The sequence below is a fragment of the Vanellus vanellus genome (assembly GCF_965231255.1).
Source record: "Vanellus vanellus genome assembly, chromosome: 1".
Taxonomy (NCBI): Eukaryota; Metazoa; Chordata; class Aves; order Charadriiformes; family Charadriidae; genus Vanellus; species Vanellus vanellus.
The window spans coordinates 38,260,250-38,282,569 of NC_138905.1; the positions used below are offsets into that span (position 1 = coordinate 38,260,250).

A 22,320-nucleotide genomic window follows, 5' to 3' on the forward strand; every position below is an offset into this window, starting at 1 on the left:
GGGACTGAGTATGCAACATGCAAACTATTTTCAAACTTTTAAATCTCCGAGGAACAAAGGGGTTTTTCCTAATCCTTTCTACCTTTCAATCTTTTTTTTTTTTTTTTCTTAAGGAAACAGAGGAAATGCTATACAAACCCCACTTGTGTTAACAAAAAAAAAGTTTCAAGAAGTCTCATGATATCCAGTTAAACAGTCAAAAATCAGGAAATACCAGTGAATAATGCTGTACGTACAGACTTCACTGTCTCTGTTTTTACAGGACATCATTAATACCTGGTGAAGAACATGAGCCCATACTAATTCTCATCTATGAGACGTAACATCATTCAGCTGTTTCTGTAACTGTGAATCTTACACAAGCAAAGAACTGGTGCTGAAGTCCTGCAGGTTTCCTCAGAGTCAATGGCTGTCACACATGCTGAGTAGCCTTTGAAAACCTGGCCCATTAAGTCAACTGGACACGTTAATACGCAAATGCACAGTAAACCTCACGGCTGCAAGCTGTGCAGTACGAGACATGCAGAGGTCTAGGGAAAATATGCTGGCACATGAAGGCCAACTACCTTAACGTAATAGTTTGTTGCTGTAACCTTTCAATTGTATTTAATAAACTGAGATGCGTATGAATTAGGGGTGGCAGAAACTGGAATGCCACAACTTGCCTGACCACAAGATTCATTAGAAATGTTTTTTTGGGGCAATGTACATGGAAAAAACTCTCAAGCCCAAACCGTGCTGGTCACATGCAAATATCCACATATGTTTTCAAATGCAAATTTTTTAAGTAGTAGAAATGTGTTTCAGAAAAATTATGATTTATCTGTCGGCTATTAACATACTCCTGAAGGACAACAGGTGAACAACGCAACTCATTTAGAAGCTTCATTTTCCATGATATACTGAAAGGTATGTTTAGTTTATGGTTGAGTTTTCAACATGCAGGTTGTACAAATTTTAATCCAAGGCTTTTTGCTTTTTCAAAGAAATATCTTCAAATATTTTCTATGCATTGAGAGTCGTCAGTAGCTCATCTTGCGCTTGCCAGAAATATAACTTAGACTTTACCACAGGAACTAAGTTCAGTGTACCATTAGTAAACCTGGGTTATGTGGAAGTCTATAATCAGAGATAAAAAGAACGCTTCACCTAAATATCTCTACTGCTCGATTATTGTCAGAGTAGGTGCCTATGCATTTAAAGTAAACTGTGCTGCGAATGTGGCTGGGGTAGCAAAACCAGATTTGTTGTTGAGGCGTAATAATAATGTGTGAAACGCCGTTGCAAACTCTCATAATTGAATATCAGTTCAAGAAATTCTGCTCAGGTTATAAGAAAAGCCCTCCTTTCTCTGTCTCACCACGCTTAGGGAAACCGCTGTGGACTGGCTGCTTCCTCCACCTTCCCCTCTCATGGGTGGAATATCCAGACACAGCCCAAGCAGGAGACTGGCACAGCTCTCCTCAGAGCAGAGAGGGGTAGTTTGGGGATCCTCTTCTGTTTTGATGGGGGGTGGTTATAAAGGGATCAGAGAGGGAAGAATCTCACAATACCACTTTCACAGAAGGGCAATGGACGTCCCTTTCTTTCCGTCTCTCACAAAACTGGCTTTCTGCTTCCCACTCCTCATAAGACCTCTGGCCTGGGGAAGGGAAGAAATCCTGAAGAACCTGCTCCATCACCTGCTCTACACCAAGGAGGGAGGAAAGACCTTACTGCAGTTACCTCAATCTTTGCAGACAGGGCCAAGGAACATATATTAACCTAGAAACAGAAGTTTCTGTTGGAGTTGCTGGGGTTGGGAAGAGGTGGAAAAACAGATTTCACAAGAACTTGCAGAGGATGCGATCTCTATACCTCCAGGTAACCATTCCTCCTGCCAGCAAACTTTCAGATTCCTCATCCTTTTAAATCTTTCCCCATTAATTTAATTGAATGAACTTACACTGTTTGATTGTGTTTTACAGGATGAGAAAACCTTATTTTTGGATGAATAAAGGTCTTACATAAATAAGTTAAATACGTAGGAATGTTTTAAATCTTGTAATTCTACTGTTAGGTTTCAATTAATTGCTGTCTGAACAAATCATAGTAACTGGCATCATGGCACCAACTGCATAAATTATGAAGTCTACTTGACTGCAAATGTTTGGCAGGGCAATTACAAAAGGTCCATTAACTAAACAGGATATTCACACTGATAGAATTCAAATGTGAACTCCATTAGTAGGCAGGATAAGGAACAGACTTTGTCCGCCCATCAAAGGAAAGCTACTGTCATGTCAAGTAAAAATGTGAAACCCAAGTGATGTGATGGAGGCCTCCAATTTCTGTCTGTAAGGGACAGCATAAGTTTCTCCACCCTCTGCCTAATACCAACATGTCATAGCTCTGACTGGAGGGGAGCAACACGTTGACTCATAAGCTTTCGGCTGCGCTCCTTTGCCAATACAGAAACTTGGTCATGCCTACGCAATCTGAACAGATGTTCATGTGCAAAACTGGAAGGAAGGAGATAATAAATAAATAAATAAATCAGCCAAGGTAATGGTCAACATGCCCTGCTAGCAAATTATTTCCCGACTCTTAATATGGCAACGCATTTCATCTGTTCCTTGTGATAGCAGACTTGGGCAACTGCATTTTGCCTCTGCTCCCTCTCTGGCAGATGCTGGTGTGCTCTGCCATGCAACCTGCCTGTTCTCCCTGAAGGACCCTGTGTGGAATACTGCAGGCACATAGCTGCTTGCCGCTATCCTTCACAAGTAAAAAATAAATTTGTTTTAACTTGGTCACTCAAATGGACTCTGTTTCAACAGTTCAATTTATTTCCCAGAACCTCTGCAAGAAAGAGAACTGGCTAAGGCCCAAATGTGGAAAAATGAAAGCAGTGTTTACTGCAGTTTAAAAGGAGCAGGCTGAAGTTGGTACTTGTACTCCTTACTGAAGGTGTTCAGTGGACTTGATTATTTGCCTATGGAGTTTTTAGTCTCAGATTCCCGTTGACTATATCAATATTCACCCATTTGCAAGTTGAGAGCAAGTAGAAAACATTGCAGGGAGTCCACCTTCTCCAGCTCATCAACAACTTGTGATCTCTCCATATCTTCCTTTTGTTCCCAGAAAAAAAAAAAAAAAAAAAGGTTCATAATTGTCATGCTGAAAGCTCTGAACTCATTCTCTGATGGTCAGGATGGTCCAAGAGCCTGCCCTCTCCTCCACTGGCCACCCATCGCTGCCAAGCCTGGCTCTGCTGCTCTTGCTATTGGTTTCTGTGCTTCAGTGCTCGGAGCTGGTGACAGGTCTTCTCATCAGTGGGCTGCTGTTTGGGGAGTTTGTTTTCCCTGGTGATGGGCCAAAACCTGAGGCTGGGAGATTGCCAGGTTTGATGTCAGGCATATTTATTTCCTTTAGGATCGGTTGGGTTTAGCTAGCTGTTTATCCAGGCTAAGGGGCAACTTCAGAGGATTTGTGGGACCAGCTCTGAAAGCGGTGTTTGGTCTCTAAGTTATTTATTGAAGTATTTGGCCGTGATGGCAGCAAGTGCTGAAGCAGCTGGATTCCACCAGTTGGTTGCAAAACAAAGCAAACTTTCATACTAGATGCAAAATATCCAGGGGTTTTCCTGTTGTGAGGCTGAAAAAAAAATCCACCCCAAATCTTTGTAAGCCTTTACTAAGGCATTTCTATTCTGCAAATGCCTCTTCTCCAAAACAGACAGACTTGTCAGGTAACTCCTCCTCAGCATTTTTGTGCAGCTAAGTGGTCTTCTGTGAATGGACTATGAATCCACATACTATGGTAGATTTCAGCTATCGTAGCCGGATAAAGTCTTCTCAGTGCCTCTGTACAACAGTATCACTGTCTTTGCTTTATTTATATTACTTTTTCTGAGGCAGATTTCAGTTTGCTGCTTGGCTGTGATTGTACAAGCCAGTCTCAGTTTTCTGTTCCTGCCTGGCCCATTTTGTGTTAATGGCTGGCTTGGGGGTGAGAGGAGAGCGGTGGACTTTGTTTACCTTGACTTCATTAAGGCTTTCAGCACTGTCTCCCATAACATCCCCACAGAAGTGAGGAAGTGGAATTCACATAAGTGAGGTGGACTGCCGCACTGCCAGGCTCAGTGGGTTATGAGCAGCAGCATGAAGTCCAGCTGCAGGCCAGTCACTAGTGGTGTACCTCAGGGGTTGGTATTAGGTCTCATCCTGTTTAACATCTTCATTAATGACCTAGATGTTGTGATAGAGTGCACCCTCAGCAAGTTGACAGATGACACAAGACTGGGAGGAGTGGCAGATATACCAGAAGGTCATGCTGCACTCCAGAGGGACCTCAACAGGGTAGAGGAATGGGGCTGACAGGAACTTCATGAAGTTCAATAAGGGGAATTGCAAAGTCCTGCACCTGGGGAGGAACAACCCCAGACACCAGTACATGTTGGGGGCCAAGCAGCTGCAAAACAGCTTAGCAGAAAAGTAGCTGAGGGTCCTGGTGGACACCAAGTTGACCACGAGGCAGCAATGTGCACCTGTGGCAAAGACGACCAACAGCCTCCTGGGCTACATCAGGCAGAGCACTGCCAACAGGTCAAGGGACGCGATCCTTCCCCTCTGCTCAGCCCTGGTGAGACACACCTGGAGTGCTGGGTCCAGTCCTGGGCTCCCCAGTGCAACACAGACACGGACATACTGGAGTGACTCCAGGGAAGTGAACTCACTCACTGGAGTGAGTCCAGGACACAAAGTGATGGGAACATTCCTCACAGAAGTTTGAGGATATGCCTGGTTTTCCCTATTTAGCTCTTTCTTCTGTGAAATAAGCGTAAGGAAAGAGATAAATCTTCTGCGGGTTCTTCTACAGGTCTCATTAGAGATTGGGAGGACCAGTGATGCAGGCAGAGGCCCTGTAGGACTGTCAGCTCACACGCATCATCTGCTAGAGTGCCACCCAAGGGGAAAACACATCTGACCTCGATGCATGCGTACTCATGGAGCAGGACTTCTGTTACTTCATACAATTAGCTCAGCTCAAAGTGTAACAGATAGCCCAGCTGCTTTTTGTACATGGTTTTTAACTTTATTTTATATAAGAAGAGCCAGTCTTTCATTACATTATTACTTACATGATTACATATATTTTATTACAATCACAGTTTATTACAACTAAGATTTCGAACCAAACAGAAGGGAAAAAATGCAAAGTTAACTGTGCATTCAACCACCTATCCAAAATGTGATTGATTTTGTGTTTCTTCCATTTACAATTTTAAAAAAAGCCATTTAGGTAACAGAAAATACCAATAAAGCCATCTTCTGCTTTTACTGAAACGTACACCTGCAGCACATCTACTACATTTTATACATATAATTCACCGCAAAGAACACTATGTCTTTTGTTATGGAAAGACTAAGTATTGCAATGCAACCGTCTGTTCTTTGCTGTGCATTTTGGGTGACTGCACTTTCCACCACGTCTGGGCTACAGTCTGATGCAGTGGAGAGTTTGGCCACAAATAAACAGCTAAAAAGCAAACAAACAAACAAACAAACAAACCCCAGCAAAACAAAAAAAAATCCAACACAGTTGAACAGCAGAATAAAAGAGACTAGTAGAAGTAAAATAGCATCTTTCAAAAGGTGGAATTTGTACACAAAAGGAAAAGAAAGAAGAACAAACCCTGGCAAGCCAAGTGTAAAGCCACAGGAAGGTGAAACAAAGGAGGTTTTGAGATGCATTTTCTTGAAAGCTTTAAAAATACTGATCAGGAACTCATTGCTCTGGGCTAAGGTATATAATACTTAAAATTCTATTCAACGTAATGCAAGTACCTAATACGGATCAGTTTTGAAAGCTCTGGGTCACACCATATTCCTTACACACGTGCATTCCCTGGGAAGAGTGTGGTTTCTTACATTTATATGTACATAATTCACCTGGTTAGAAACAAGTCATTAATACTTGTAGCTATCCAACAAAACCTCCTTGAAAAGTATGATACTGACAGAAGTAGTTAAATACATTAAAAATTCTTTCAGTGAGTTCTCCTTATGGTTAGTTCTTACTTTTTACTCCATGGCATTACTTGTAATGGCATTAACTTTAGACCACTAAGAAGATACTTGGGAAACTGCCTGTGGAAAAGAGGTGATGTTGACAGAAAACATTTTCACTTCCACAAAGAAGAGGAAAGCAACACAGCCTGGATTTTGTATTTCAGAAGTAACATGGGGAGAGAAATCTGTATGTTTTCATAAAATATAGTCGTGAAGCTTGGGGTGTCCTGTTAGTTCCAGTACTTTTCAGCAGTTATGTTGTACAACACAGCTACTACCGTAAGAGCAGTGAAAATATTTTATTACTTAAGCTTTTTTTTTTGCTCAAAATGGATTAGAATATTTATAGAAAGGACAAACAATGAAAATTTTGAAGAACCCTTTATTTAACGCAGCTTTACACTGCTGTGTAAAAAGAATAATTGTGTAGTTTACACATATACCATGTAAATTACTATGGAAACCAGATGTAGCTTACACTACAAGGTGCCTTGTAACTCATCTCTGCTGGGCAATAAATCCCCCCCTTTTCTTCTTGGCAAAACTTTGAGAAACTTTACTGCTGTTTTCTATCAGCAGATACAACAGATGGCTGGCACATGCCTGCTTTACTAAGAAAGTGGGATCTCTACAGCATTACTTTGATCCCTGGTGGCATGTCTACAACACTGAGACGCAAAATACCACAGCTGAGCAGAATCTAAATATTAAAGGTTTGGAGCTGTGCTCTCGATATGAGAACCTCTTGTCTAAAAATCATGCTCACAGTATGTAAACATCTCCACATTCCACGTGGAAATTTTGGTACAGAGGTCAGAAAACAAATTATTTCCTCTGTTTGGTGACATGAAACTGCAGTGAAGGTACTACTGTAAATCCCAAGAGTGTGAGTTTATGCGATTGCCTTGACCAAACTTCCAGAACAGCCATACTTTTATTGGGGAAAAAATTGAATCGTGCATATGAGACATTCTTCAAGCTGAAAAGCATCACTGTAATCACTAGGTATGAATAGGATATTTACAAAAAGTTCAGCAGTTTCTTTGAAGAAAAGTTTCATTTGAAGAATTACATGTTTTAAAACTCACTGGTTTTTGTTTTCTTTCAGTTTATCAGGGAAATAATGATGTTTGAGTGGAGCACCCCATTGCATCCACACTGCCTTAAAATTGGCAGTCTGTTAGCCTTCCTCTGATTAAAGAAACAAAACTTCTCCTGGCATAGCTGGACATTCCATTTTATCTTCACAGTCAGGCTATGTTTCAGCAATATAAGGTAATTTCAGAGAAGTCAATTGAGCTATTCAAGGTTGACGGTCACATTGCTGAGATGAGAATGAGCCTCCAGGAGCTGTAATCATATACTGTTCCTAAGCTCCACTTTACAATATAGAAATTATGCTAGAAAATGCACTGACGACATATAATGCCTGTTTTTAAGAGGTGGGCATCTTTTTGCTTTACTCCAAGTTTTCAATAACTCTTTGATCAGAAGTAACCCAGCCTTTCCAGTAGGGATGGGTCCAATTGCCTCTTTTAAGGGCCCCAAGGACTACATCCTGGGATGTAGTCTTGTCTCCTGACACTTGCGCTCCTGTGACCAGAAGCACTCCCAGACCAAAGCCCTTTCCCCAGCACCCGATCCCCTTGTGCACACACGTACATCTGTCATAGGGCAGGATCACCACTGCCATATCACATGGATCCAGCAGCACAAGGCTGGATATCTCTTTAGCACATAATATACATGCGATATCCATGCACCGTGAAATATATACATACATCCTCCAGTCACGTGGGTCAAATCCCACTCATGTACCAGCACAGGACCGAGTGTTCAGATGTCACATCATGGGCATGCATTCAACCGTGCAACAGGAGAGGCGCCATGGGGTACTCATGACAGCTGGAGTAGGAAGCAAGCTGCTACAATAATTCATCTCACCCCAAATACTTCCCCCACATGCGAAAGGAAGAAAGCAGCCTGGGCAGGTTGTGGCCCAGACTGATTATTTTTGTGGATCAAACCAGAGACTGCTCCGGAACAAAAATTCCAACTTGCTTTTTGGTTGCTTTTGTCATCTCCCATCTGCTAAATCAACCTGGCTGCTGCTCTGACAGTGAGCACTTGCTTCCTCTGCACTGGTCAACCATTTATTTTTTTTATATGGTCCTCTCCCACCAATACTCACTCACATGTGAACTTAATTTTATTGCTGTCAGAAGTCCCACTAAAAGTTAAGCATACATATATGGGTGCTTGTGGATTTGGAGCTTAAATACCTGTCATAAGTTCCTAAACGCTGTATGATGTTACCACTGCAATCTTTGGTACCCTCCGCTGGTGGACATAGTGAAACATGCTGCAGCATTAGTGAGCATAATAGGGTCTATTCCTCTCTCACTGGGAAGTCTTTCAGAAAAATCTTCCCCAGAGGACAAGACCTCCAAAAGTCATTATTTTTTCTTTTGAAAAAAAAACATAAAGAATAAGAGCAAGGAGCGCACCAGTGAGTTCTAATGGTTACACAGATGCCTATTGTATACTATATATTGCCACTGATTTTTGCTTTATTAAACCTTGCAAAGCAAGGAGCAATCTTTCTAACTAGCAGTTTACCCAGATTACCTTTTTTTCTAAAGAGAACATCTGTAATCTTATGTTTAAATTCATAGGTAAAAACATAAGGTGCACAAAAACATAACAATCCTGTTCTGCATTCCACCGGCCTTCTCGTAACCCCTGGCTCTTCTTGACTTCACCAGAAAAAGCAAGTATTCAGCACCCTCAGACCCTTAAATTTTGGGTTTCCTCTAATATTTCCTAATAATTAATTAGGACTAATGGACTAAGGGCTAAAAGTAACTAATGCTTTTATTTAGTTAATGTTTTCTAGTGAAAATGGCTTAAATTGTTTACTGTACACAATCTTTTCCACATAAAATGTATCCGGGGCACAAAGGCCACTGTATTAAAAACATAACATCTAAATGTAGTGGGCTTTTACCACTTCAGTTTACACAGAATACAGGTATAAGCTAGTCCTTAAAATGTTCCTTTCAACGGACATTCTTGAACTAGAATATGGACAGACGCAGCAGTGCAAGACTGAGAAGTATTGCCACTCCCTGGGTTGGATTATTTACTCACCAACTTGGATCACTATTTACCCCAGGAGCAGGTAGATGGAATCTACCCACAGAGTATTTATATTCACTTTCCACAGGTGTAAACACGGCAGGAGAGACTTAGCTCTACCCTGCCGGAGATCCCAGGTGTGGTGGGTTGACCTTGGCCGGCTGTCAGATGCCCACCCAGCTGCTCTCTCATTCCCCTATATTGTAGATATCAGAGCTAGGAACCATGTAACGACATAGACAGGATCTCCTGTATCTGCTCAGGAGAAGTTCTTCTATCTATAGACCCAAAAGGAGTCTAGCTACTGCTGAAGGCTGTGGCATGTACTACTGAGAGCCCCCCGAAACTGGAGCCTGAGAGAAACATCTTCAGCTCTCAGGTGGGATACAAGGATAAGAAGTCTATAAGGCACAAGATACAAGATGCACAGAGGAAAATATTTCCATTTTACCAAACAGGAGACAACTAGTTAACAGCTGTTTTACAGAAAGCAGTCTAGTACTTCAATATCTTGAATGCCTTTATTCTTTCAAAGAGTACTAGTGGGTTTTCCTTTTCCTTCTTCCTTTCTTGCCTCTCTTCTCCCCTTTCCTCGTCTCCCCATTTTTCCCCTTTCCCTTCCCCTTCTCCCCTTCCCCTTCTCACTTCTTCTTCCCTGACTCGGGAAATTCCCAGACAAAAGTATTCTGCCAGACTAAAGGTAGCAAGTATGTAGTACTTTCCTGGACTTGTCAGTGGAAACTTCTAAGAACCTGTATACTTAAAAACAAAACAGAACACTGAAAAAAAAAACACGTTAAAATTTACTCATTTCTTCCCCTCATGAAATATTGGAAATTCTGTGAAAAAGAAACTGCTCTTTTGCTGCAAATAACTTTTATCCTACTCTATTTGCAACACTATTGTGGGTATTGTTCAATTAAGATCAATATAAAGGTATTCTGATGATGTTGAAAGATTCCAATTCCAATATTCCAATACCAATTCCAAGAAAAAAGGTATTCCAATTATGTTGTTGCCCTACGGGCTACAGAAGAAATACTCATTTTTTTCCTGTCCCTTCTTATCAGAAGAAGGGCTGGGTGGCACAGGGACAGTAAGTGACCCGGTTTCCGCAGAGGATGACAAGAACTGTGGGTAACAGGCAGCTGTACTCCAACACCTCTAAGGGATACAAAAAACAAGAGGATTGTTTGTGCGACCAAAAAGTAGACATTTTGTCTAGGATGTTAAGTATGTCCATTTTTTCCCCCAAATCCTAAAACACCAGAGGGTTGAAACTCCTTCCTTAGCTCAGGCTGCTGGCAGAAATCCTGCTCTTCATCTGCAGACCTGTGTAAGTATTTAAATATCCACAGCCATAAGACTGGAGCACCAATGTTTATATTGACTGTACACACATGCGAACTTGTAAGGAGTAGCTAGATGGGATTATAAAATCTCCAAATGCAGAGTCTCTCATTTTTAACACTTGTTTGACCCCTAATGATCTGAAAATTAACACACTGTTCTAGGAATACAGTACGCAAGGGTGTTACTTTAAGCATTCGAGTTACTTACTAATTATGTTTTGTCTAACAGGAATTCAGCAATGAGGAGAAGGAATAATGGGTTAAGCAGCTTTGCCGCTGCTCAGAAGGGATTTTGTCCTGCAAGTTGCAAGGGGAACACTCGCCTGTGCTGTCTGTAAGCCTGCGACTCTTCTCGTTGAATTCGGTGCTACAATCACCTTTCCCTAATGAGCTACCTGTAGGCAGCAAAGGAGGGAGAAGACAGCACAAGCAAGAAGGACAAGAGAAGAGGGACAGGGTTCAGCCTAACATCTCATCCTCCTTTCCAAAAAGAGGACAGCAACTGAAGCTGGCAGAGAAATGGAGCAGGAAATATAGTCCCAAACCACACTAATTATTTCTAGGTATTTAAATGCCAAGTCTTGACGTACAAAGTTGTTTTCTCTGTAAAGCTGGACTGGAACACCAAAGACCTTGAGCAAGTCACTTAGCCTTTGTGAGTAAGTTTTGTCTCTCCATGTTCCCCTCCCTCTCTAAAAGAGGAGGTAAAGTGTTTCCTAAACTTAAAGGCTAAGTGAGGAAAGAAAAAATTACAAGGGCCTGAGACAACACCTCAAAGCCAAACGAGTCCTGTAGTTATAAAGAGTATTTTAAAACAACCAAAACCACAACCGAATTTGTGAAGCTGCAATTAGCTGAATTATACAACCAATTTTCACTGACTATTTGAAAGTAAATATTGTTTCATCTTTACCAAGCTCTTTATTGTACAAAGTCAATGTTCTGCATTGTAAAAATTGACTCATTTTATCCATCGGTTTTATGTTGTAGTGATTTGTTTCTATACCCCTGATAACGTATGCTAACGTGTTTCAGCTTTATGCAAATTCAACATATGTTGTCAGTGTGTCAAATCATACATATGTTTCTTCATGAAAATATGTCACGCATTCTTATCTTTTTGACAAAAGAATCCGAGCGATTCAATACACCGCAGATTTACGTGGGTTTGCAATCCAACTTGGTAAAATTAAGCCTAAAGAGGAGAATTATTATTTACCAGCACTGTGCATTAGGCGTACACGTTTAGTAAATAGAGATCGACGGATAACCTGTAGTATATGTCCATAAGCTGAAGAAAGTTGAAGGAAAATTGCGTAACTGCTGCCAGGTAAAATGTTATTAAAAGTAAAGGCAAACGGTGCCTTCCCGGTGATCTCTGGCTGGCTGCTCACGCCTCACCGGTGCCCGAGCCGCCCGGTTCCCCCACGTACTCCACAACCCCACCTTCAAGCACACTCTCCCGGCGATGCGGCCGCGCTTCTCGCTGCCCCCCGCCGCCCTCCCTCCCTCCCTCCTTCCCCGCCGCCCGCGCCCCGGGGCTCCGGCGAGCGGCACGACGGCAGGCGGCCCACACCCGCCGCGCCTCCGTGAGGCTTTCCTCAGCTATTTCAACACAAAACCACCTGCCCGGGGCTGAAGAGCCGCGGTCCCGTCTCGGCACCTACCCGTCCCGTCGCCTGCCAGGTGAAGTTCATGGCGTGGATGCTGACGGGGATGGCGGGCATCCTCTGCTGGGCTTTCCTGAAGTCGTGAGTGAACGGGGCCATCTTCCCTTCGGACACGATCAGAATGTCCTCCTCGAAGCCTGCGAAAGGCAAAGGAGTCGGGGGGGTGGGGAGGTGGGGGGGGTGATGAGCCGTAGCCCCGCCGGACCGGGCTCCGCTCGGCGCAGGGCGCCCGCCCGCCGCGGCGGCGGCAGCCGGCCGGGGGTAAGCGTCGGCGCTTACCGATGAGGACGCGGGCTTGCTGGGCGTCGATCCACATGTAGAGGGTGTCGGGCTGGCGCGGCGCGGCCCGCAGGCTGCAGAGGCTGAGGGCGCCGCAGAGCAGCGCGGCGCACAGCCGCCCCGCCGGGGCCATGCTCCCCCGCACCGCCCGCACCGGCTGCCGCTGCCGCTGCCGCTCCGGCCGCGCCTGCCCTCTGCCGCTGCGCCCCCGCAGGCGCGGGGCGGCCCCGACGGCGGCGGCGGGAGGGGGGCGCGGGGCGGGGCGGGCGGCTCACTGCTTCCCGCGGGTCCCGAGCAGTTCAGGGCTCGGCAGCCCCTCGGGCAGCGCTCCGTTCCGCCTCCAGCCCTCCGCACCCCCACCCCGGGGGAAGGGGGCCTCCATGTGGCCGCCCGCTCCCCGCAGAGGCGCAGCCGAGCGGCGCGACCCCGCTCCTCCGCTGTCAGCGGAGGGGTGACACGGGGGTGGCCGTGCCCGGCATGTGCTGCGCACAAGGTGACGCGTGTCCCCAGCCCCTCGCCCGGTGGTCACTCCGCATCCGCACTCCGGGGCCACCAAGATGCCACCGCCACAAAAGCATCATTGCAGAGATTCACATCTGCGTGAAGAAATGAAGTCTCTGCGTAGCGGTCGCCTGGTATAGGCGGCGTTTGGGTTAGGGGACCATCACCAAAATGGCATGTGGGTGCAGCTGGGCAGGGGCTGCTGGTGGCATCCAGAGGTTAGGGGTGGTTGGAAGGACTCCTTTACTTTGATGGTGGCAGAGCACTGGCACAGGCTGCCCAGAGAGGTGGTGGAGTCTCCCACTCTGGAGACATTCGAAACCCACCTGGACACCATCCTGTGCAACCTGCTGTAGGTGAACCTGCAGGGGCTTGGCAGGGGGGTTGGACTAGATGATCTCCAGAGATCCCTTCCAACCCTGAGCATTCTGTGATTCTGTGACTCTGTGACCATCACCAAAATGGCACGTGGGTGCAGCTGGGCAGGGGCTGCTGGTGGCATCCAGTGAAGCTGGGTAGGTCAGGCCGCAGAGCAAGCCATCAGCCGGAAGGTGCAGCAGGGATGGCTCTTCCCAGCCCCAGGGAACTGCAGGGTCAACGGGACAGCGCGCCAAAGAGAGACCAGGCTTTCACCTTGCGTTTGCCCGAAGGTCTCAAGAACAGTGGAGGCTGCGAAAAACACTGAAATGTTGCCATTTACACAGAAATTAGAACTGACTCAATATAGAAACTTAGTAAAGCTGAAAGAATTTTCTATTCAAAAAGTTATTTAAACAGAATCATGCCTTTTAAAGGAAAAAAGTAGTTTCTCAATTTGCTGGTTTCTTTCATAAGAAAAAACCAAACAAACAAAACTGACCAAACAAGCCTCTTTTTTTAAAAAAAAAAGCTAAAACTAGCCAGGATACAAAAAGTTTGAGTATAACCCCCAGGTTTCTGTCTGTAATGTTCTGGAAGGAGTGGGAGGGCGTTTTCTGCCTCTAGATGTTTCCCTGGATGCTGCTGTGCTCCGTTCCCTCCTGTTAGTGTGACAGCAAAAGTCACCTCTGGATTAACTGCCTGAGACTGAATTCTTCAGGTCATGGGAAACAACATGAAGTTGGTCTTACTTTTCCAGATGGATGTATTTGGGCAGAGTGTGCCATGTCAGCTCATACACCTGGAAAAGGTACCAAGCTGTGTCATTACTTTTCGTTTTCGTGTGGGAAGAGCAGAGCCAAATTGGTAAGAGTCACTCTTTTTAAGCAAAAAGTTTAGGGTTCAACAGATGAAATAACTTTGCCCTCCCACTGATGTGCTGTACTATGTGTTTTCCTGCGTCTCCTTCTGAGGAACCTTCTGCCCCCGTCAATGGATGGATCGCCTCACTAATCCTGTATAGCTGTTCCCATCCTGGAGCAGGTACCTCTCCCTCATTTCTGTCGTTCTGCCCGCTCAGGATTTTATTGTCAAATTTCCCAGAACAGCACATGTGCGTACCAGAGAGAAACACCCATGCTTACGTATTGTGTGTATGTGTATATATATGTATACATTCATAAACAACCTGTAATTATCAGGCAGAACATTACAACAACATCTCCAAATTTTCTGTGTATAGGCACTTGTGCATCTTCCAACACTTTCCAACACTTTTCCTCCCGGCTTCACTGCATTTTACAGGTGGGTGAGGAGCTGGGACACGAGGAGGGAGCGACTTGCGCAAATTTACCTGAGGAACACTTTTGTAGGCAAACGTAGGCTGGAACACAGTTCTCCTAATCCTCAGGTGGTTCCCTAGGAACTCGCCCAGCGGGAAAAATTTAGGCTCCAAAACTTGGAGTCAGCGTGTGCCCTCTAACAGAAATGCCCCACCTCTAGATGCTTATTAGATAAGGGTGATTATTTACTGGTTTTTATTACTTGTTATTATTTATTTTGTGTAAAATGCGGTTTATCATACACGCTCACCTCTGCTTACCCCTAACTGGCTACATACGGTTCGGAGGATAACCCAGGCTGAGGTTGACGCTTCCCGCCTGCTGAAAGCCCTTCGCCGATGCTTTCGCCTCGCCCTGCCGGCTCCGGGAAAGCGGCTCCCCGGGAAAAACTCCCCCGGGAAAGCGGCTCCCCCGGGAAAGCGACTCCCCCTGGAAAGGCTCCGCCGGGAAAGCGGCTCCCCCGGGAAATCGTGTCCCCGGGCAGGCGGCTGCCCGGCGGCGGGCGGGGGGGCCCCGGGAGACTGCCGGTGCGAGGGCGCCCTCTGCCGGCCGCAGCCGCCCCCCGCAAGCGCCGGGGGTCGCTGGGGGGGGGGACGGGGGGGGAGGAGGCTGTGCACTGCGCTGTCTGTAAAGGACCTTCCTGAATAATCTGACACCCAGGTAGAGAGGTTAGCTTTCAACACGGTGTTCAAAGAAAGCCCCAATGCCAAATAAAGTTACATGACGGGTAGATTTGAGTTTCTCTGTAAGAGAACAGCTATTAATTATTTCCGAAATTTACGACTGATGGATTTGATTTTAGAAAGTAGAAAAACATTTTGGTTCTAAGAATTAAATATGATTAATCTTTCTCAGCTTCAAAATATACGGGAAATTTTAAGTTTGCCACTAAAGAGAAATGGAGGGAGGAAAAATAATATCTGAACTATAAAGTTTTTAGAAAGAGGTTAAAATGGGACCTTAGTATAGGTAAGAATTTTGTATAGTCTAATACAACAATTTACATCATTATTTATCACTTAAAGGGATTTTCTTAATACCTAGCAAAGGAAGGGAACTTAGTAGCCAAGTAATAACCCTGGAACGTCGTTTTGAAACTGTGATGGTAAACACTCCTGACTAAAAAAGGCAGTAGCAATCAGCTTACTTTCTGCAGAAATTAAGTAGTAAGTAGCGACTGAAATACTGCTCAGTGGGTATGTATTTGTATGTGCAGACTACCGTAGCCCACATACATCTCTGTATGCGTTTGCACGCAGTGTGTCTCTTCTCCAGCTACATCTGCCGAGGCTTAGGTGAGCCCCGTGTCAGTGCTGCTCTCCCAGGTTTCTCTCTGCTGTAGTACTCTACCACGAGGAGAATCATTGAGGACAGGGTTTGCAAAGCTGCCTGCTTGCGCTGAACCTGAAGATGTAGGTAAAACTGTTATAATTCTTCTCAATCCCATATTTAAATGTCTCCTCCTAATTTACACGACATATTTCCTTGAATAATAGTCACTTTTTAACTGAGATGAAAGCACTCGGGAGGGTGAATCGGAATATACTTGGAAAAGCGAACATTTTGTGGTTCTTTGTTTAATGAAATGGAAAACATACATGAAAACAGATCTGCATTTTCAATGTGGCTTCAAGATCCACTGACTTTCATAGGAATGCATCTATAGTGGATTTGTGGCCTGCTCTGACATTCATTGCAACTGACAGCATCCCCCCGCTGACAGCCTTGGAACGAATGGATGAATGGATGGTTTGAATGATGATATATCTTAGGGAGGGATAGAGAAGTCAGTGCCTGGTGCCCTTTGATCATCAGTTATGAGTAATATAAGAAGATGGAGAAACAGGCATAAATCATAACAGCAGTGGGCATAAATCTGGCCTCAAGTGATAATTTTAAACCCAAAGGTTCTGCGTGCTGCTTCCTCCCAGTTGTACAGAAATAGTAAATATGTATTTTACTTATTTGTTTCTTTGTGGTGAACATTGGTGGATAATAACTAACACCTGCACAATTTAAAAAAGGAAAAAGATGCCAAATTGCAGCAGGATTTTCAGAAGTACTCAGTTGTCACCGGGTATACTGCACTAAAGTAAATCACAAAGTTGCTGCCAATTTCAGCAGAAACAAAGTTTATTTGGTGGGAATTAGATCCCCTTAGATTCTTGCTGGTTAGGCCCAAACAACTGGCATTAAGAGCTGGCAGGAAAAAAAAATATTATAGAACTATTCCTATTAGAAAAATCAAATTTGCTGGAATTGGAATACGTTGAAGTTTCTGAAATTTCAAATAGGAAATAAAGACTCCACCTCCAATTCTTCTGAATATAACATTCCAATTATTTATTTTAGAACATATTCTATATTGTAGTATTACAAACTACGTTAAAGCAACACTCTGAAGGTTGTAATGTCTTACACACGCTGGAGGCAGGAGAGGTCTCCTATTTTATATCGCTTATGATACAGTTCATTATCTGTTCTGTTTCTTTTCCTACGATATTGCCGGCTCATCCATTGGAGAGCATGGAATTAATCTGGCTTTGAACCAGGCTGGGTACTGAAGAAGGCAATCATTTTTAGAGCCGTTGCCTCATTTGTTGCTGAAGTTGAGAATTGTATAGCAAATGAGACAGAAGTTTGCAGAAGTAAAAATGATCACATCACGAAAGAAGTCAGAGAGGTGTCCTTGTCCGTGTTTCTGTCACATTCCTATGTGGCAATAGGCGAGCTACTTCATTCGTTTTCCCAGGTGGTCACCAACCTGTGTTCTTCTTTTCTGGGTGCCTGAGATCAGATCTTTAGTCTTGTTTGCAGAATCCCAGGATCCAGGGAGGTTATCCCAGAGGTGATGCAAAAATGTATAGTTCTGTCTTTAAAAAGGGCGGTATAGCAGAGAAGATCAAGGTCAGATGATGAAGAGTTTGGAGGAAATTAAGTATCAAGTAGGCATTATTTGGTTTTTGCAACTGTATTATTAGATACCACCTTATGTGGTAGAGTGTGTTACATGCACACTCTTAATTCTGGGAGTTTTAAAAGTTTTTGAATCACTGAATTTGCAATCTTTTACATGACGGGGGTGGGGGGCTTTATAACTTGTGTGCCATTTCTCAGCTTTTAAAAAAGCAGATCCAACCTTCTTTTAAACTGCAGTACCAAATCACACGGCTTTAACTCATTTTTATTGTAATTTTAATTATTTTAATAGGTTGTAGTAGATTTAGACTTTAATGATTTGATTTTCAAAAGAAACAGTGTACACTAATTATTTTATCAATTAATCCCAAAATCGATCATTGCTATTAGCCTGAAGGCATCCGTTCCCAGCTCTTTCTACTGGTGACGTGACTTTTAACTTTGCTTCAAATTGCGAGTTCCATTTCTGAAACCGATTTTGTGTTTGACTGAGAGATGTGAATACTCGTTTCCAAACTATCAGACCAAAGCAATTTTAAACAAATTAGACCTTTATTGTTATTGCATTTTTATAAATAATTTCCATGCAAGTATGTTTTATAGTGTTTCAGTTTTCTCAAATCTTGATTACCAAATTTTTCATTGAAAAAAAAATATATAATGACAATTCTATACCTTTAAAACAACTGAAAAACATACTAAACTAAATAATTAGGTTAGTATTAATATAATTCATTGTACCTTTACTATTTATAAGATTAGCAATTGGACTTAAAAATTAAATTAATTTATACCAGTTGCATTGAAGCATTTAGTTGTGAAACTACTGCATTTATGAAACTTTTGTAGTACTTTTTAGTGAATAAGGAGAACATTACCACTTCACCAAGGTATTTTGTCCTGTGCTGTTTGAGAGACGATGGAACATTGCCTAGAAATGGCAGCCTTAGCTTCGGCGGGTGGTCCAGGGTCTGGTGGCCCACACTGTTTCTTCTGCAGAAGAAGCAAAGATCCTGTTTAATTGAGTCATTCTGTTTACCAGGGTGGATTTCTGGGGTGACACAAAGGGCAGCTGTTTGCCCTGCTTTCATGGGAACAAAGCTCTCCCAGGGGATGATCGGGCTCAGGACTCGAGCTCAGCAGCCCACGGCCAGGCAGCACTGGGTGGAGTACCCCGACACGGACCCACAGCACCGACCGGGTCACCAAGAGGTCTCACCTTTGGGAAGCGCTGGAGGCTGCCAGGAGGCTGCCCGGCTGTTTCGGTCACTGGTTTTAGCCTGTTCTCAGGCACAATGAATTCCAGAGTCTAACCAGCTGTTCTGGGGGTGAATGGAAATCTCCCAGTTCTGAGTTGCCTTCTTTTTCATAAGCGTTCCCTTGTTTTGCAGACTAAGGAAAACAAACATCCCTTATCCTTCTGCTCTTCACAACTTAAGGCTCTAAATATTATCATGGCTCGAGTTGCACGTCCCTTCCCTACAGTGCGCACCCTTGTTTTCTCTTTATATCAGATCTCTTCCATGATCTTGGTCATTCTTTTTCCCCTGCGCTGGTTACTCGCTGCCTTTGCAATACTCCGTTCACAGACACACTGGCAAGTGCTGTTGGCGGGATTCCATTGATTTTTCTTGAGAGCGTTGTTTTATTTTTTAGCTTGGTTTCCTAATGGAAACAACATCTATGCGATTACAATGTCCGTGCACTTATTGGTTGATTTCTACCAATTTTGACAGGTAAGTATAGGTTTCAAAGCGTATTTAATATCTTATTGCAGTAGTTAGCAGTGGAGCAGAAAAAAGAGACATCCTCTAAATGTCCTGTCTGTGACAAGAGTGCAGTCTGTCCTTATGCGTTATTACATATAAAAGAATGACATTGAAAAGAGACCTTTTCCTCAGATGTTCCCAAATGCAGGGGAAACTTTAGTTGAAGATTACACCTTCTGACAGAGAAAATCAATCAGTCGCAAGATGCAAACTGCAGTAATCCAGTCTATGTAAGATTCAGGATCCTCTGAGATTGACGGTGTTGTTCATTAACCCATTTCTGCATAAACTAACTCCCTCTTAGCTCTTTTTCAACAGCCTCAGGTACTTGTGTCTGTTTGGGACAAATCTTCTTAGATCTTATGAAGAGGTACTGGGATTTATTTTGTCCATTATAGTGGACACTGTTTTACACTAAGCAATACTGAATTTAGTGCGGTTTTAGAAAGTAAGCTAGAATATCTTAGCAAAGTAAAAAAATAAAAGGGAAGAAGGAGAGAAGAGTGGATGCAATTAAGTTTCTACTTTAGAAACGACACAGAACATGAATAACAGCTGACAGAAATTCATCCTTTACAAAATTATTCTTGTATTGTACGAAGGGAAGGAATCTCTTATGAAAGTTATTTACCTGCAACATCAGCTTCAGAGGGTTTTACATCTATATCTATTGGAATAGATAACAGGCAGACTTGACAAATATTGCTCACTGAAAAGGAATGAAATGTATGACAGCTGTATGATTTGTTGCTGAATGTGGCTGCCCACAAAGCCTTTGATGAGTATGTCATACACAGGAGATTAAAAGCTTAAATTCTGCGACTATGGGATCATGCAAGCTTCTTTGATAACTGATCAAGTAGTCTGTGACTTGCCTAGCAAGAAAGCTTTAAGTGCTTACAGAATCAAAGTTAAAACTAAAGATATCATTACAGTTTCTGAGGGAAATAATCAAAAAGCAGAGAAAAATATTTTAGGAACATCCTTGGAAAACTAGACCCAACATCGGAAAAGACCATCAGAATGACGCACTGCCTTAGAAAGACAAAATGTATATTGTCCACCCTTTGGTAGGGAGGAATAGACATGGGAGGGATTATAGATGCCATAGCATGAAATAATGCCTCGCATATGGTAAAGAATATGTGAATTGTAAAGTGGAAAAAAAATCACTTTGGGCCATATGTTCCCCTCTGGCATCAAACTGCATGGGAGAACAAAATAATGCAAAAATCATGTGATTTTTGAAGCGCAGCCATTCAACTTTGTTCTCCTGCTGCCTTTGTATACTACACAGAGCGGGATCCAGACATGCTATATGCGAAGCTACACAACACTGTGAACAGCGCTAAAGAAAGGGGAGCGTGGCCCCATTCATCTCCTGCTTCAAACCTTCTCCGAGATGGAACTGGCAAGGGAAGAGAAGAGCAGGGGTGGGCAGGGCAGGGATCCCGACACTCAGCTCAGAGTTTCAGTACAATATGAGTCAGGCACACGGGATGCCACCCTAGCCTAAATAAAGGCAGCGACAAAACTGCCGTTGACCTAACAGGGCCAGAATTTTTCTGTCTCATTATATATCTTTGATGCCCCCCTCTTCTTGGAACGACTGCGCAGCTGCTGCTGAGGCATCGCCCCATCTCCCCCCTCCCTCCCCCCAGTGCCATCATCCCCCACAGCTCTCCTGACAGCATCTGGAGATTCGACAGGACATCGAGTGCTTCATCTTTGGAGCGGGACCGCCTGGACCCTGCATTTCACGTGTGTGGATTTTAGGTGGCGTCAGAAGTAGGATGCTGTGGGGAGCTACTCATTTGTCAGGTCTTTCCTTCCTGTCATGACTTTTTTTTTTTTTTAACGCAGTCCATTGGCCATGTTTTTACAGAAGAGGGAATACAGTTACTTTTCTCCTTGGAGCAAACCCCCTTGAATTCCTTAGTTTCGCTGCTCTCCTTACTTTGCAGCCAGAGGGATGGGAGCATACACATGCGAAAACTGGAAGGAGTGCTTTGTAGGAGCTCCATTCAAAATCCACGTGTTCACAGAAGATAGGACATGTGGCAGTTCTGCTCACATGGGGAGTAGGCAAAGGTATAACGACACATCCCAGTATGAGGGAAGGCATGTAACACAACATCATTTAGAAATATGTATATTGAACTATAAATAAAGCTAGATAGAGGAAAAAAATAACACACTTGAGGTGACCTGAAACAACAGAAGACTACACCATGAAAATAATGAACTTATAATTAGAGCCTCTTACATTCTCTAATTGTGGAATATTCCTTCCCCAGCAAATTATTTTCTACTGCAGAAGTTTTAATTTCTCTGTTCCCAGGACATTCACATTTCACTTTTTGTTTTCTAACTGATAATGTGTCTTTCACTTGGTAAGCTTAATTTCTTGCATATGAGGGAATAAAATCTTTGTCGAGTTTCAGCTGCCTCAGCTTGGGGCAGACTAAGAGGTTGGTTTTGTGTGGGAGTGAGTACCAAGAATCAAAACATCTGGACTGAGGGCAAAGGCTTTTCAGTCCCTTTGGCAATGAAGGCTAAAGGAGCTGAGGAACTGAACGCCAAAGGCTGTAATCCTCGACATGCAGGGAAGAAAGCTGAGAGAAGAAATGCAGTAACAGATGTAGAAGGGCAGGGTGATGGCATATTCAAAAACTATGAAAGGATCCAATCAGCAAGAGAATATGACATGCCTGTCATTAAACACAATAATTACAAACCTGTTAAATTGCATTAAAGTTCTTCCATATTTATTCAATGACATGTCTGAAAATTATCTAATTCAAATAGGGTATTCTGAGAAAATAGGAGACTTCTCAATCTCTGCAGAAGACTGGTGCTGCTTTTTTACTGAAAGCAGTAGGCATTCCAGAGGACTTCTGGGTTTGTGTCTATGGCAAGTAGTGACAGTGAGTGCCTGA

At 43.6% G+C, this 22,320-nt stretch overlaps 1 protein-coding gene across 1 annotated transcript in view; it reads right to left on the reverse strand.

Moving 5' to 3' along the window:
* WIF1 (WNT inhibitory factor 1) overlaps positions 1-12,625 on the reverse strand; it is a gene marked incomplete at its 5' end in the record, with an annotated part of 45,267 nt that extends 32,642 nt beyond the window's left edge. The window contains 2 exons of the mRNA XM_082492715.1: positions 12,211-12,350; positions 12,493-12,625. Coding sequence (XP_082348841.1) covers positions 12,211-12,350; positions 12,493-12,625 — 273 coding nt within the window. The remainder of the gene's footprint in view (positions 1-12,210; positions 12,351-12,492) is intronic.
* Positions 12,626-22,320: the final 9,695 nt, after the last annotated feature.